Consider the following 17294-nt stretch of genomic DNA (forward strand, 5'->3'; position numbering starts at 1 on the left):
TAAATAAGTGGAAAGACAAATAAAACAAATATCACTTTACAAATTCATTGCGGGGGGGGTTTAGATAGGGAAGAGCTGATACATTATACAAATGAATTCAAAAGAGGCATGGACAAAATTTATAAATACCTGCCCTTTAAGGCTGATGTATAACCCTGAACAATTAAGTCACATCATTGTTTCAGGTCTCAATTTTCTCTTCTGTAAAATGAGGAAATTGGACTAGATAATCTAAAGGCCCTATCTCAAAAACTAATATTCTATGCTGGGGAAATAACTGTACTTTCTCACATGTCATAGACAATCTCTGTTGGCAACAGAATAAATACTAGGCTGTTCAGCTGCGGCAATTACTATGTTCCTACAAAATGAAAATTGTTATAAAGTCCTATGAATTAGTCCTTCAATATTACTTTGTAATATCTTAATATGGCCAAGTTATCCAAGTAAACATCTTCCAAACTCTTAAACACTGGTTTGCAATGAAAAAAATATTCACATATCTGAAAACATAAAAGCTGAATCTACTTAGGTCTTAGGATATGACTTGGACATAACTATTCACAGTTTTGAGATTCTGTGGCTTATTTTTTTTTCACTATGTTTCGATTTCCAGCTGAATACAAAATCCATGTTTCTTGATTTGCCACTTTTAAGTCCTACAATTATAATAATATACCTAACTACTGTTCCTTTTTTCTTCCAATAACCCCCAATGAGTGTGTGTGTGTGTGTGTGTGTGTGTGTACAATTTCTGTATTTCAAGGACATGTGATCTCATCACTGTATGTACTCCCTCAGCATTCAGATCATAAGAGTATACAAAGATATAAATAACTGGGGAGAACAAGTCCAAATTATAGGACACTAACATCATCCAGTGGGCTAATAAATGACTATCTCAAATTTTCAAATAAGGCAAACTGTCTTTTGTTTTTCAAATGAAAATAAGTGTCTATACAAATCCTTAATATAAAGACTAAACATCTCTAGTTATTGCTATTCAGTTAAGCATGATTTTTTTAAAACACCAATTACAAATACCAAAAGGAATTTCCACAGTCCAAGTTACAATATCTAGTATTCACAATACAAATACATCCCAAACACGCTTTCCAAACCAGTCACAAGATCGTCTATGTAACACAAGCAAAATGTGGGGAAAAGACAGAATCAGAAAATCTAGGAAACTACTTCACAGAATCACAGTTTTAGAATTGGAAGAGGCTTTAAAGGCCTTCTAGTCAAACTCCCTCCTTTCACAGCTGAGGAAATACAAGTTCACAGAAGTTGTGACTTGCCCAGGGTCACAAAGGAAAGTGATAGAGCTGAGATTTAAAGTTGTGCTCTCTAATTTACATACTTCCTCACCATACATTTAGATTTATTTGAGAGATCTCAATAAATATTTCTAAAAGGTGATGCTCAATTAAATGAATAAAGCTAATCACATTGAATAATAGCTCAATGAAGGATTCATGAAGATTAAAGTGACACTAATATTTGTAATCTTGTTTCTTTTCTCCAATTTCAGAGAGCTAACACAAATAATAATGTTTGTGTGGTAGAGATTCAAGCATGAGAAAATAAATAAAAGGAAGAATGTTTTCTTTTTACTCCTTTTCACCTCACCAGCAGAGTGCCTTGCATACTATATAGGTACACTCAACAAAGTGTGAATGAATGGTAACAAAACGTAAAATAAAAAGGCCCAAATTCAGAAGTTTTTGTCTGTTTTTTTATTCCAAAAAAAAGTTCATGATTCATTGGGAAGTTATACAAGATGGTTTTCCAAATCAAAATCATAATCTTTACAATTTCTGTAACAATAAAATAGAGAGTGTTTTTCTTTTTGGCACCCACACTTGAAGTCTCATTTTTACTGAAAAGAAAAGGCAGCTAACTTTTTACTTTTTTTTTAAAACCATATTATTCTTCCTTCTGGCAAAATTTGCGTGATTGCTCAGCTTAGAAATATGGCAGCAGCAAGTAGGACAGCTACACTTAACCGTTTTTCTTCCATCATTAAAAATCTCTTTCTAAATGTTAATATGTCTGTCAGAAGAAAACCATATGAAAAACTGCAACCAGAGAGAACATGGCAGTGGCCTACCTTCACTCTCCTCACCGTTTTTCTGATTTAAATTTAGAATTACTGAGTAATTCTGTGAGAGGTAGCAAAATGTCTGGCACTGGCTCTGGCTTCATGATTTTAGGTTACAACTGTAGCTCATCATTCTTCCAAAGCATTTGTATTAAACTAAACAAGGTAAAGAAACAAAGTAGAGCATCAGCAACATTTACTCCATGCACAGGAGTTTATCAAGTGCTGTTAGAAAAAATATAATTTTTAAATGATGACAATTACTTTGGGGATAAAATGGTCCTTGTAAATTGTTAATGCCAATTATTGTGTGAAGCTAGCATAGGCATGAAATTTTAAAGTATGTTTTGGGATAATTGTTGTTGGTTTTGTTTTGTTTTTAATTAAAAAGCTATAAAAGGTGAAGTATAAGAAAGTGCATTTTTTTTAAAGTTCCGACACAATCTTAGGACCCTTAGGGAAGAACCAGACAATAAGGTAAAACTAGCCAATATTTAAATATTAAAAGAAAAACAAAAATAAAGCCAGGACAGATTACATTTCATACCTTAAGTGTGTATGAATAAGGTTTATGAACTTCACAATGACCTAGTTGAGACAACTCAAATTTACATTTTAGCTACTTTTTGGACTCTTCTGGGAAATACTAAGAAAATCTGACTGTAAAAGTCACTCAATTTTACTTAAGTCATTAAACACAAACAAACCACTTGCTTTGTAATTTAATGATTTTTCTGACTGCCATTAATAAAATGGTAAAGTGTTAGATTGCTGTGTGTAGAAGAAAGTCTGGTTTTCCTTCCCCAAACCTAAAGAAAACAAGAAAATTTTAATTTCTGACTGAAATGGTGATGTTATAAACTGGAAAAATATCATAAGCTACAATACAGTATTTTTAAAATTAACACTGGATTACTTTCTGCTTGTGGTACTAAGTTTGTTGTTTCTAAGCTTTCAGTTTAAAAAAAATTGACAGAGGAATAGTTTCACTCCATGGAAAATGAGTCATTTTTTCTGCCAGCTATTGACTGATTCACAATTTTTTTTTCATTTAAAGAAGTAATGCATGAATCGAATAAAAAGAAAAGACAGTACAAGTAAAGAAATACAGTCTTCCTTTCATGAATCCAGTACTATGTTCTCAGTGGCAACTGACAGATTTGATCCATGTTCTCAGCAATCACAGTAAACAGCATCTTTCTTTAAAACTTTTCTTGTTTTTGCTGCTTTTTTTGCCATTCTTATCTTTGTTTTCTGACATCTTCTTTGCTCTTATTTCTCTCATTAGATCAAAGAATACCTAGAGGAGAATAAAGAAGAGGGAAAAGAAGGCCATTTTACCAAACATAATTATACAAAGCAATAAAATCAGAATGATGTGCTAAAGCACAAATCAAAGTTAAATTTGAAAAAAGTAAAAAAAAATACGCCAAGAACATAGGACCTAAAGCAAAGAACAAAAATTACTTGAATATAGTTGTCAATTGAATAGATTAATGATGTTTATATCATGTAAATGATCAAAAGAAGAGAATGGAAAAGGGTATTCTTAATTGTTACTAGTCATTTAGCAATCTGCTTTAAAATAAGCTTGTTGTTATTGTTTTTGTGAAGCACAAAAACAAAATACAGTGGCAGAAAGAAGGTGAAAACCTTCATAAAATTATGTGAGAAAAGTGACTAAACAGTCCATGTCCTTTGATCCAGAAATGCCTCTACTGAGCATATAACCTAAAGGAAGGGTCTATAAATTTTAATTAAAACTTTCATAGCAGCACTTTTTGTAGAAACAGAAAACTGGAAATATCAGGTACTCATCAACTGAGAAATGGTTCAACAAATTACAGTATATAAATTATAGGATATTAATGAACAAATGGAATGACAAATGTGAGAAGTTCAGAGATACATGGGAAAACTTGTATGAACTGAAAACAGAAAGCAAAGAAAACAGAACAGCTACAACTACAATAATATAAAAAGACAAGAACTGAAAGTCACTATAAGAATTTTGATCAATTTCTGACCAATGATGGATTCAGAGATGCTGAAACACACTAACAACACAACTAGCTTGGGAACTCTGCACAAGTCACTAACTCTCTTTGAGCCTCTGATAACTCTCCCAGATTCTCTTTTGGGGAGTGGAAAGGATTAATATGAACTTTCTGGAACACTACAGCAAGGATAAGTTGTTCCTATGAACTGAGGATATAATAAATTTTTGAAGGACTGTCTATCTCCAACACCACTAACCTTCCCCCCAATTTCACAATGCTCTTAGGAGTTTTGTACTACAATGTGCAACTTTAATGTTGTGACCTTAAAGTTGCTGGGATAAATTTTTGCAATTCCACGATGACTATGCTATACTCTGCCCTGAAATTCTCAGGAGCTTGATAATTCTTATCCCAGTGATTATCAATCCCCCAAAACTGTAAATCCACCAATACTGTATATTCTTTTCATTTACCTTTTTTTAATTCTAGTGTTTTGTTGACGTATGCCTGTACTTTTATACCCAATAGCTTCAAAATTTTATTATATCTTCAATTCACAGGAACAACCCTTACCCTTGCTCTAGTGTTCCAGAAAGTTTGTATAAACCCTCCCCTCCACCCAAAAAAAAGATAAGGCTATTAAACATTTTCAGATCTTCTCAAAGAAAAAGGAAACAAATACCTGGGCTGGTAGGTGGCACAATGGCTAGAGCATCAGTCCTGAAATCAGAAACACCTGAGTTCAAATATAACCTTACACACTTCCTAGTAGTGAGACCCTGGACAAGTCATTTATCCCTATTATGAATCATCCCTTTCTCACAAACCCAGTTCTCTCAGAAATTGATGGAGACAAATCAAAAGTATTTGTTTTGATTCCAAAGAATCCTAAAAAACACAATTTGGATGGATATGCTCACCCTTACACAAGTCAAAAAAGGACAAAAACTTTTTCATCGTCTTATGCACAGCATTAAGAGTTGGGAGAAACCCTGAAAATCATTTAATTGAAGCCCCTCTTTTTTTATAGATAAGCAAGATGGGGAGGAAATATTAAAGTAATACCAGTAGACATTTAAAAAATCTTTTCAGTATTTGCTACCCAAAGTAAAGCAAATGAAGATTCTACATGAAACCACAAAATCATTATTATGCAAAGCTTGCTTTTTGAAAACTATATCATAAATTCAGTATGTTACTTTTGAAGTTTTTCTGATCATCTGTGAACCTTTGAACTTTTGTTTGCTTCTGCTCATTTTTTTAAAAAATGCTTCAATGACCCTTTTTGCTTTCTTTTTTTTTAAATACAATTTCTTAGCCTCCCTAAGGAGAAAAAAAAACTTATAACATACATGCATAATGAAGCAAAATAAATTTACACAATGGTCATGTCCAAAAATGCATGCCTAATTCTGCACTTTGAGTCCATCACCTCTCTGTGAGAAGGCAGGCAGCTTTACTTTATCATCAGTCTTCTGGAGTGGAAGTTGGGCATCACATTGATCAAATTTTTTTAAGTCTTTCAGAGTTGTTTTTTTCTTTACAATGTGATTTTTTTGATATACATAGTTCTACTGGTTCTGCTCACTTCACTTAGTTCATACAAGTCTTCTCAGGTGTTCCTGAAACCATTTCTTTGATCATTTCTTACAGTATAATACAAAATACATTGAAATACCATAAAGCTGTTTCCCAACTGATGATTATCCCTTTAGTTTCCATGTAAAACAAAATGCTATTTTTTGTATATACTAATCATTTCCTTTTTTTTTCTTTAATCTCTTTGGGGTACAGACCTACCAGTGGTATGATGGGTCAAAGGATATGTGATTTTTGGAGCATAGTTCCAAATTGCTTTCCAGAATGGCTGAATTAATTTATAGATCCACCATCAGTGCATTAATATGGCTGATTTCCCACAACCCCTCCAATAGCTGTGATTTTCCTTTTCTCTCACCTCTGCCAATCTGACGGAACCCCTAGAGAGTTTGTTTTAATTTTCATTTCTCTTATTATTAATGATTTAGAGCATTTTTGTATAGCTGTGAATAGCTTTTTTCCTCTGAAATTTGCCTGCTCACATTTTTTGACCATTTATCTAAAGGGGAATAGCTATTATTCTTATATATTTTAATCTCTTCCTCATATAACTTGGATATCAGACTTTGTCAGAGAAACCTGCTACAAAGATTCTTTTTTAACCAGCTAACTGTTGCCCTCCTAATTCATCCATTTTACATAAAAACTTCTGAATTTTATGCAATCAAAATTGTCCATTTTATCTCCTGTGACTCCTTCAATATCTTGCTTCAATAATTCAAAGCTGTAAAAATTATTTCTTTCCCTGTTCCTGTAATTTAGGTGTAATATAACATTTACATTTAGCTCATGTATTATTTGGAACTTATCTTGGTATGTAGTGTGAAAGCTAGTCTAAGACTATTTTCTGCCACAGTGCTTTCCAGATTTCCTATCAGTTTTTGTTGAATACTTAGCCCTTGTCCCACTAGCTGAGATTTTTAGGTTTGGTTAACACTATGTTATTGTGTTCATTTGCTTCTGTATTTTGTGTTGTTGATTTGTTCCATTGATCAACTTTTCTGATTTTCAATCAACAGCAAATAGTTTTCGAGACTATTTTGTAGTATAATTTGAGACCTGGTATTATTTAAGCTTCCTTCCTTCTTGCTTTTATTCTCTTAGATTCTTGACTTTTTGTAACCTAGACAAAATGTAATTTCTTCTAGCTTTATGATTTTTTGGTAAATTGACTGGTTTGGCATTGAACAAATAAATGAATTTAGGTAGTATTGTCATTTTTATTATATGACATGACCTAACATGAGCAACTAATACCTCTCCAATTATTTAAATCTGTTTTTATTTTTATTTATTTATTCATTTATTTTTGGTGAGGCAATTGGGGTTAAGTGACTTGCCCAGGGTCACACAGCTAGTAAATATCAAGTGTTTGAACTCAGTTCCTCCTGACTCTAGGGCCGGCGCTCCATCCACTGTGCCACCTAGCTGCCCCGGTTTTTTTTAATTAATTTATTTATTTTTAGTTTTCAACATTTATTTCCACAAGATTTTGAGTTCCAAATTTTCTCCCCATCTCGCCCCTTCCCCTACCCCAAGTGAGAGTGCATTCTGAATACCCCTTCCCCTAATCTGCCCTTCCTTATATCACCTTCCCCCTTCTCCTATCTCCTTCCCCTTCCATTTTCTTGTAGGGGAGGATAGATTTCTATACTTCATTGCCTGTATATCTTATTTCCCAGTTGCATGTAAAAACAATTTTTAACATTTGTTTTTAAAGCTTTGGGTTCCAAATTCTCTCCTTTCCTCCCTCCCTACCCACCCTCATTGAGAAGGCAACTCAATACAGGTCATACATGTATAGTCATACAAAACACTTCCATAGTAGTCATGTTGTGAAAAACTAACTATATTTCCCTTCATCCTATCCCATCCCATTTATTCTCTTCTCCTTTTAACCTTGTTCCTCTTCAGAAGTGTTTGCTTCTGATTACCCCCTCCCCCAATCTGCCCTTCCTTCTATCATCTCCCCCTCTCTTATCCTTTTCCCCCCCTATTTTCCTGTAGGGTAAGATAGATTTCCATACCCAATTGAGTGTGTATGTTATTCCCTCCTTAAGCCAAATCCGATGAGAGTAAGATTCACTCATTTCCTCTCACACTCCCCCAGTTCCTGTCCACGGTAAAAGCTTTTTCTTGTCTGTTTTATGTAAGATAATTTACCTACTCCATTCTACCTATCTCTTTCTCCTTCCCCCAAGATAATCCTCTCACCCCTTAATTTTTTTTTATATCATCCCTTCATCTTCAACTCACCCTGTGCCCTTTATCTACACATATTTTTTCCCTCCAACTACCCCAATACTAACAAAGATCTCATGAGTTACAAATATCATCTTTCCATGTAGGAATGTAAACAATTCAACTTTAAGATTTCTCTTTCTTGTTTACCTTTTCATGTTTCTCTTGAGTTTCATATTTGAAAGTCAAATTTTCTACTCAGCTCTGGTCTTTTCATCAAGAATGTATGAAAGTTCTCTATTTCACTGAATTTCCATTTTTTTCCCCTGAAGGATTATACTCGTTTTTGCTGGGCAGGTGATTCTTGGCTGCAATCTTATCTCTTTTGCCTTCAGGAATTATCATATTCCAAGCCCTCTGATCCCTTAAGTAGCAGCTGCTAAATCTTGTGTTATCCTGATAGTGTTTCCACAACTATTTTTTTCTGGCTGCTTGCAATATTTTCTCCTTGACCTGGGAACTCTGGAATTTGGCTATAATATTCCTAGGGGTTTTCCTTTGGGGATCTCTTTCAGGAGGTGATTGGTAGATTCTTTCAATTTCTATTTTATCCTCTGGTTCTAGAATATCAGGGCAGTTTACCTTGATAATTCCTTGAAAGATGATGTGTAGGCTCTTTTTTTGATCATGGCTTTCAGATAGTCCAATAATTTTTAAATTATCTCTCCTGGATCTATTTTCCAGGTCAGTTGTTTTTCCAATGAGATATTTCACATTGTCTTCTATATTTTCATTCTTTTGGTTTTGTTTTATAATGTCTTGATTTCTCATAAAGTCATTAGCTTCCATCTGCTCCATTCTAATTTTTAAGGAAGTATTTTCTTCAGTGAGCTTTTGGACTTCCTTTTCCATTTGGTCAATTCTGCTTTGGATATAGGAACTTTTGACTTTGTTGTCTTCCTCTGGTTGTATGTTTTGATCTTCTTCGTCACCAAAGTAAGATTCCATGGTCTGACTTTTTTTTGCGCAGTTTGCTCATGATCCCAGCCAATTATTTGACTTTCAAACTCTTTGTTAAGATAGGGATCTGCTTCCAGTATGGAGAATGTACTGTCCCAAGCTTTGAAGATTTTGTGTAGCTGTTTTCAGAGATACTTCTAGGGACCTGTAAGTTTTCAGTTCTTCCAAGATGGCATGATCAAGGGCAAGGTATTTATTCTTTTCCTGGCCTGTGTTCTGGTCTATAAGTGACCACAAGCACTCTTTTCTGCCTTGGAACTGTGAGAAGGATTCCCTCCACACCACCACCACCACAAGCTCTACCCTGCCAGAGCTCCTCCTCACCACAGGACCACCACCCAGAACTGGTACCCAGATCCAAGCACAGGCAAAGCATGAGAATCCTGCCTCAGCACCATCAAAGAGATCCCAGCAATCCCCCTCTGATCAGCTGCTTGATTCCCCCCCCAATCTGTGGGCCAAGAGCTCTGTCCCAGGGTTGCGCTGCAACTGGGGCCCAACCAAGCTCCTCTCTCACCAAGGTCACCATTCCTACTGACCTTCTAAGTTGTCTTTGGTTTTTGTGGGTTGAGAAGTCTGGAAACCACCACAGCTCCCTTTGATTCAATCCCCTGAGCACTGCTCTAGGTTTGCTGAAGCCTGGCTTTCACCTGCACAGCCTGTGCAGCCCACACTGAACTGTGCTCCTTTCCTAGCCCAACACAACAGACTTTTCCTGCCAACCTTCCAGGTTGTCTTAGGCTGGAAATTTGTTTCACTCTGTCTTTTTGTGGGTTCTGCTGCTCTAGAATTTGTTTAGAGCCATTTTTTACAGACATTTGGAGGGGGCTGGGGGAGAGCTCAAGCAAGTCACTGCTTTTACTCCACCATCTTTATTTTTATATTTTTAAAGAGTGTTTTGTAGTTGTGTCCAAAGAGTTCCATAAACAGTAATTTAAGGAGACTTGACCCAAGTCATGTGCTCTTCCCACTACACAGTTTTCCTTCCTTCTCTTATTCCTAAGAATATACTTCTCTGTTGCATAGGATTCCATGCACAGTTGTGTTAGTAGTGTCAAACAATAAAAGATTCTCCCCAACAGATAATGAAAACTCTGGACCTAAAGTACTAGAGGTACTCTTTACTTTAAGTTTACTACCTAAAAGACCACCAGCCAATAATTGACACACTTATCATCAGCTGTGAATTACTAACAATAAAACACACATTTCAGGTTATTTTTGTTCTAGCAACAGAGGAGAAAGGATGACTCAATTTAAACAGATGACACAAACAGTTGTTAGCTGTCTTGAAAAACAGTTCTCTTTCACACAAACTGTTTATAAGTGAAAACAATACGACTATTTCAAGATCCTGCTTGTTCTGGTTTGACAGGTAAAGCTTGTCCAAAAGGGAGAAACAAATTTCAGATGTGGATAGAAACATATTCATCAGTGATTTCATATTGAGAAAGCCTTCCTTATTTGCTTAAAATAAAGTCAATATCTGACATTTACTATTATTATTATTATTATCTCCAAGATTAAGGATCACTTAATTTCAAAGGAAGCAGAGGTCAGGAACTACACAACAACTAACATAAAGACTGAAATGAAACAGACTTTTAAACAATGTTCTGCTATTTGGTTATGTTTCACAATGAGACATTCTTAACTAAAGAAGGTAGGACTATATCTTCCTAACAGAAATCCCCCAAAATGCTTATAACTCATAGAGAGTCCTTAATAGTGAATATCCTGTAACACTATTCCTCAGAATTCTCCCTACATCTAGTTCAGAATACTTGGCCACATGTGTATAAAAGCTCTTCTTTCTTCATAATGAAGATAACTCTTCTCCCCAAATGAAAAAAATTCATACAAATGTATGAAAACCTTGATCCAAGTCCAGATGCCAATAAAACTAATATAAAGAGATCACTAACTCTGTGATTGCTAAGTGATATGTTGAATTTGAAAAACAAGACCATGCAAAATGATGGCACATGGGAAAAGCCACATCTTTCTGGTTTTGGTTTTGTTTTGTTTTGTTTTTCTGGACAAGTACACTGACTTAATAAAATCATATCTGCTTTTTAAAAAAAAAAGTACTCTTTAAAAGCAATCCCTGGTACCTAATTTTTCCACCCCTGCTCCACTTTTCCTAAACTTAATTTTTATGACAATCTCACCATCCTAGATATCCTCACAAAAGTTTTGGCTACCCAAAAGAGAAAAAAGATTTAAGGAATTTAGACCTTAAGAATGAATATTGTTTAGACACCAAGTTAGAAAGAGGTAGCTTTAGTGCTTTTTGGTACTGAAGGGTGAGAGAACTGAAATACCCAAGTTCAATAAAAACCAAACCAGGCTAATTGGCTAATGTTTTCTTAGTAGTAGTGGCTCCTCTATGAAGTGGATTGACTGAATTATCCCTGTTCCTTATTAGCAATAAGAGATCAAAACAAGAAGTACTTAATGGCTATCCCTCCCTCCTTCAACAAGCTTGACCCAAAACATACTGATTACTTAACTTTATTTCAAATATTATGTAAAAATTCAATATGCTTTAACAAAGTTATCCACTATGAATCAAAACTTTTGAGTTAACTCTTTTCTGATGTTTTAACAGGAAAAAAAAAGAAACTCCAACATTTCTTATAGTATTGCTTAGTAACAAAATACTCAAATTAATCAATTTGAATATTTGGAAAAATCCCAGTGATTGCATTCTAATTTCTGTAAGTTTCTTTATAACCATAAAGTTAAGAATGATAAACATTTTATTATGTCTTATATCATCCTAAAAGAAAAAGAGAAATTCCATACCTTGTCTACATTGGCTCTAGTTTTGGCAGATGTCTCTACATACTGGACACCCCACTCTTCAGCTTTACTTCTAGACTCTTCAATGGGTACCTGTCTCCGCTCTTCCAAGTCAGATTTGTTTCCCACCACAAGCAAAGGGATTTTATCTTCTTCAGCCTTAACACGCAGAATCTGTTCCCTAATGCATTACATCAAAAATAAAATAGCTGACAAGACTGTAGTATGTCATATCAGTAGGGACAGAAGCAACAACACATAAAGTCTTAGAAATAATGAAGACTTCATAATGGCATAACAAGAAGTTTCTGTAGGAGGCACATTCGAAACACTGCATTTTAAGCATAATTTAGATCAGATTAAAAGAGCAAGGAGCATCCCCACAAATAAATAAATATTTGAATGTCTCTGGAATGGAAAGGGAGCTCAGCACTTCCTCAAGGTGGAGCTTGATGGCAGTCTTGCAATGCCTGCTGAGGCAGCTGACTTGGAGCTAGCAGACTGAGGAGACACAAAGTTCTTCCAAGCTCAGGGACAACTGCCAGGACCAAAGGGGTAGGCATTCTCCTTCCAACATGCAGCTGAGTAAAGCTCCTCCCTTTCTTCCCCAACTAATTTTTGCCATATAGTAATCTTCATGTTCTTTTATTCACAAATAGTTTATTTTTTCTTAAGTTCAGATACACAATGTACCCCAAATATAAAATGGCAATATTACAAAGTTCACTCTCTCATCAGATACATATGCAAAGTACAATTTCATATGCTTCTATGTTTTTGCATGTATATTCCAACATATTTAACATTTGAATGATGAGGGATTTTTAAGGTATAAGGTCCTAATCACTCAGTATCTTAAGTGTAAATAGGTAAGTTATTCCAAAAAGTCCTATCAACGTTATTTATCAAATTTCTATAAGACACTATGTAAGCAGTAAAGATGAAGCCCCAGAATTTCTTATCAATTTCCAAACTCAAAGTATTTCTTCAGACTGAAAACAAAATGAAAAGGTAAACTAAGCTAACAATATAACTATCAAAGGTATCACCATCCTTATAGTCACAAATGTTTGCAATCTCAGCATCATGACAGAGTCCTCATTCTCACTTATCCCATATAAACAATTAGTTCTTTCTCCATAACATCTCTCCTATGTGTCCCCTTCTCCCCACTCACACAGCCAACACCTTAGATCTCAAACCCTCATCCACCTCTCACATGGACTACTGTAACAGCTTCCTAATTGAGCCTTCCTGTTTCAAATCTCTCCCCTTTCCAATCCATCCTCCACACAGCTGGCAAAATGATATTCCTAAAGCACAGATTAGACCACAGCATCCCCACTATTCAAACTCCATTGGTTCTCTATTACCTCTAAGATAAAATACAAACTTCTCTGTTAGGAATTTAAAGCTCTTCACAACTTGGCCACTTCCTGTCTTTCCATTCTTCTTACACCTTACTCCCATGCATGCACTCTAGGCACTCTAGTCATACTGATAGACTTGTAGTTCATCATCCATCATGCTCCATCTCCCATAATCATACTTCTGCACTGGCTGTTCCCCAAGCTTAGAATTTTCCCTTCTCATCAACCAATCCTTAAGAAATACTCTAATCCAAAGTTCAACAAATCTTGATGACCAGATGTACACAAAAATGAGGAAAGTTCCTGAGTGGCAATTCTGGGGTTGGCCAATTCCAAGGGTTGGACAGTTACAGCCACTTCTCCCTAAGAATGGCACATGAAGCTCCAAGTTCTGTTTCTGCAATCCTAGAGATGAAGGTATCCTCAGGATCAGGAAGGTGGACACGATGAAGGAAATCTGAGTAGAGGGCATATTATAGGAAAGCACAAGACAAGGTGTGAGAAGACTCAGATAGGTTTAGGAGATGTATGGAATGGATCCTCTTCACAGGAATGGGTAGAAGAAAATGCCATGGACATTAGGGGAAGGAGAAAGAATCTGAAGTGTTATTAGGCCTGAGGAAAATGGGAGAGGAACTGTTGTTATATTAATTTTTCTCAAGGAATACCATAAAAATGAATTATAGAAAAACAGCTAGGAGATCTGAAAATGAAAAACAATTCTAATAGATTTTTTAAAGTTTCATCATTAGAAGGAAAAATGTGTCTGTCTTCTAAATTTGGGGGACAGTGCCTAGATTCTAAGCAAAGCAAATTTTGTCTTCTTTATGCTCTAAATCTTACAAATAAGCTGTTTGAAGGAAATTCAGTCTTTTTTTTTTTGGCTTTTAGGCAATTAGGGTTAAGTGACTTGCCCAAGGTCACACAGCTAGTAAGTGTCAAGTGTTGGGTCTGAGGCCAGATTTGAACTCAGGTCCTCCTGACTTCAGGGCCGGTGCTCTATCCACTGCGCCACCTAGCTGCCCCTGGGGAAATTCAGTCTTAAGAGTTCATAGATCAGAAAGCAGAATTTGAAGAAGATACATAATAACTATAAAAATGTAAATGAAAACACTGCTAAAAGGCAACTAAACTCAAATTAATTGCAATGACTATCTTTGGTCTAAACAAAAAGACAATAAAACATATTTCTCCTATCTTGGGAAAGAGGTGTGTGGGGAGAGGGAAGGTTCTAAGGGTACAAAATGTTGCATGTATTGTCAAATGCAGACATTGTACTGATGAGTTTTGCTTAACTGTGCTTCTTTTGTTACAAGGAGGGTTCAATAGCAGGGAGATGATCCTGGGAAATAGTTTTATCTGAAAAACAAAAATCATCAATACAGTTTTTTAAAATTAATATAGCTATAACCTACAATGTTTTATTCACTAGAAACTAAACTTCTTTTATTTTAAAAACACTGAGATTTTAATGAGGCAAGAATCACAGCACAGTGGATAAGAGTTTGCCTCAAAGTCAGAATGAGCTGGTTTCAAGTGCTACCTCAGATACTTAACTCCTCAGTGTACCAAACAACTTTCTCAAGACTATGAATGGTTGCCAGTCTACATTGCAGGAGGAAGTTTCCTCACTGGAATACCTCACAGCAGTGAAGTCACAGGTCTAGACCAAAACAAAATCAGTATCAACAGAAAAAAAAAATCAAAGGTTAACCAAGATACTGTAACTGGGTGCTGGGGCAGAGGGAAGCCCCAAAGGGATTCCTACCTCTATTTCTGGATATAATTTTTGGAAAATAAAGTCCCCTATATAAACGTATGATGCCTTATGTGGTGGGAAAATATAATGATAAATAAACAAAAGCATGTCTTTTCACATAGTCTATTAAAAGCACATGAAACGGAATCTTCTGAAATTAGAAAAGGAACAAGCAGATGTTTGCAATTTGCCTCCTAAACAACTATGACATCTCAAACGTTTCAAGGGTACAATCATCCAAGCTCATGATTTCAGTGTCATCCTCCACTCCTCATTCTCACTCAACCCACATATCTAATCAATTGCCAAATCTCGTTGTTTCTTCTTCACAACAGCTTTCACATATGTCCTCTTCTCACCACTCATCAACCTCAACTCTAATTCAGACCCTCATCACCTCTTGCTTCGGCTAATGCCTAATAGCCTTCTAACTGGTTTCCCTGCCTTAAATTTCTCCCCACTCCAATTCTCCACTCAACTGTCAAGGTGATTTTCTGAAGTGTAAATCTGACCATGTCAGCATCTCCCTACTCAATGAAGTCTTATTAATTGCCTATTAAACTCCTCTGGTTAGCATTTAAAGCTCTTCAAAATCTAGTCTCTTCTTCTCTTTTTCAATCTTACTACACTTTACTCTTCTACACATAATCTATGATCTAGCTACACTGGTCTTCTTGCTATTCCTTGAAGATGACACTCCATCTCCCACCTCCAGACCTTTTCACTGACTATTCCCCATGCCTGGGATATTCTGCCTCCTCACACCCATTTTCCCTGGTCTCCTTTTTAAGACAACTCAAATCCCAGATTATGCAGAAGGCCTTTCTTGGTTCCTCTTGCTAATATCTTTTTTTTTCCTTTCAATTTACCTTCCGTCTACTTTGTATACATCTTGTCTTTACCTAGTTATTTACATGTTGTTTCCCCCATTAAAATTAGAAATAGAATTCTCTTCCTTAAGGATGGGGGGGGGATGTCTTGGTATTCCTAATGGTTAGCACAGTGCCCAATATATAGTAAATGTTTAATAAATGTTTAGAAATTGACTGATATGGGGTCACTCTTAAGCATATAATTTTTAAAAAGAGACTTTATTTATAGGCTCAAAACATGATCTCCTATCAAAAGCACAAGAAGATGAAAATTTATGGTTAGTTTCAAAGGGTCAGGTGGAGAGGTATGCCTCCTAAATTAGTGATCCCATTCTATCCCATCTCCTCCAACAGAATTGCCCCCTCTGTCATCTCCATTCTATCAGTTACCTTCAATCTCTCCCTCTCTATACCAGCTCCTTTTCTAATGCCTTCAATCATGCCTGTATCTCTCCCACAACCTTAAAAAAAAAAAACCTTTACAGGAATATAGTGCCATTCCCAGTTTATTTTTTAAAAGTAAAAAGTAGCATAAAAGTCACTGCATCATCAATTGATCTCTACCTATTCTCTATTCAATCACAAAAAATGGCCATTTCTGGAATCTGTAGCCAAAGTTTACATAGAACTTTATTCACAATAACACAGTGTAGTCGACAGTGCAAGTATTATCTCCATTTTACATATGCAGAAACTTTTCACTCAAAGAGGTTAAGTGATTTGCCCTTGGACATAAAATGAGTCCTGGAGCTAAGAATCCAGCACAGATATGAAACACTCTTTCCACCCTTCAGAGCTATCCTTTACATTATCACAAAATTCTCAAGAAGAAACAAAGACTTGATGTAGAACCATTAAAGAACACTAATGTCATTTTTGTGCTAGACTTGTTGGAAAGGAGAGAGTGACATAATCTTTCTCCTGAGAATAACTGTACTACTTTCCCTTTAGGTAAACCACAGAACATGAGGAAACAAAAGAACAGAAGAAAGAATAAGATGTTCGTGTCCCTTTTGTCTTTTGAAGAGGTATAAAAACAAAGTCTGCATCCCTCCAAAAAGTGAAAATAATTATGAGTACATTTGCTACATTTGGCAACCAAGGTCCACAAGGAACAGAAGCAGCAAAGGAAATTCCTGAAAAGAGACTTCTAGGAACATAACTATACTCCAATATTATGCTAGATTCTTTCTTCAGGAGGAAAGAGGGTCCTTCACACTACTGTATTATGCGTGTACAGTTGTATGGAATTATATACCATGCTAAAAGATAATATACTTTAATGACTCAAAACTATACAACAGAAGAACTGAGATACTTCTTTTGTTGCCTTCCACTCATATTTTCCTATTTACCTTCATTTCACCTTTGAGGCCTTCCTGGCTCAATGATGCTCCTTACAAATCTTGGGACAAAAAAATTAGCTTCCTCATTTTCACCCTTTGTTGGTCACCTGACTCTCTGATCAGAACTTGCTAAGAAAGGAAAAGAAAATACTGGGTGTTTTGTCTGTTTTTTTGTCTGGTTGTTAAAGTCCCCTTGAGGTTAAGATATTTTAAGTTTACTTACAATAACTGGTAACTG

General features: G+C 35.6%; 1 protein-coding gene across 11 annotated transcripts in view; it reads right to left on the bottom strand.

The window, feature by feature from the left end:
• Nucleotides 1–1716: 1716 nt before the first annotated feature.
• The window catches only part of RALB (RAS like proto-oncogene B), a 97587-nt gene continuing 82009 nt past the window's right edge, over nt 1717–17294 (bottom strand). For 10 of the 11 annotated variants that reach the window (XM_078146804.1, XM_020963098.2, XM_078146799.1 and 7 more), the window contains 2 exons: nt 11713–11890; nt 1717–3404 (listed from right to left, as the gene is read on the bottom strand). In XM_078146804.1, the coding sequence (XP_078002930.1) occupies nt 3285–3404; nt 11713–11890 (298 nt within the window). In that variant the 3' untranslated portion in view covers nt 1717–3284. Of the gene's footprint in view, nt 3405–4786; nt 4825–11712; nt 11891–17294 lie in introns of all 11 variants that reach the window. The other variant, XM_078146807.1, reaches the window with a different exon arrangement.

This window comes from Phascolarctos cinereus, unplaced genomic scaffold (genome assembly GCF_003287225.1).
Source record: "Phascolarctos cinereus isolate Bilbo 61053 unplaced genomic scaffold, phaCin_HiC Scaffold_726;HRSCAF=1367, whole genome shotgun sequence".
In the NCBI taxonomy this organism is placed as follows: Eukaryota; Metazoa; Chordata; class Mammalia; order Diprotodontia; family Phascolarctidae; genus Phascolarctos; species Phascolarctos cinereus.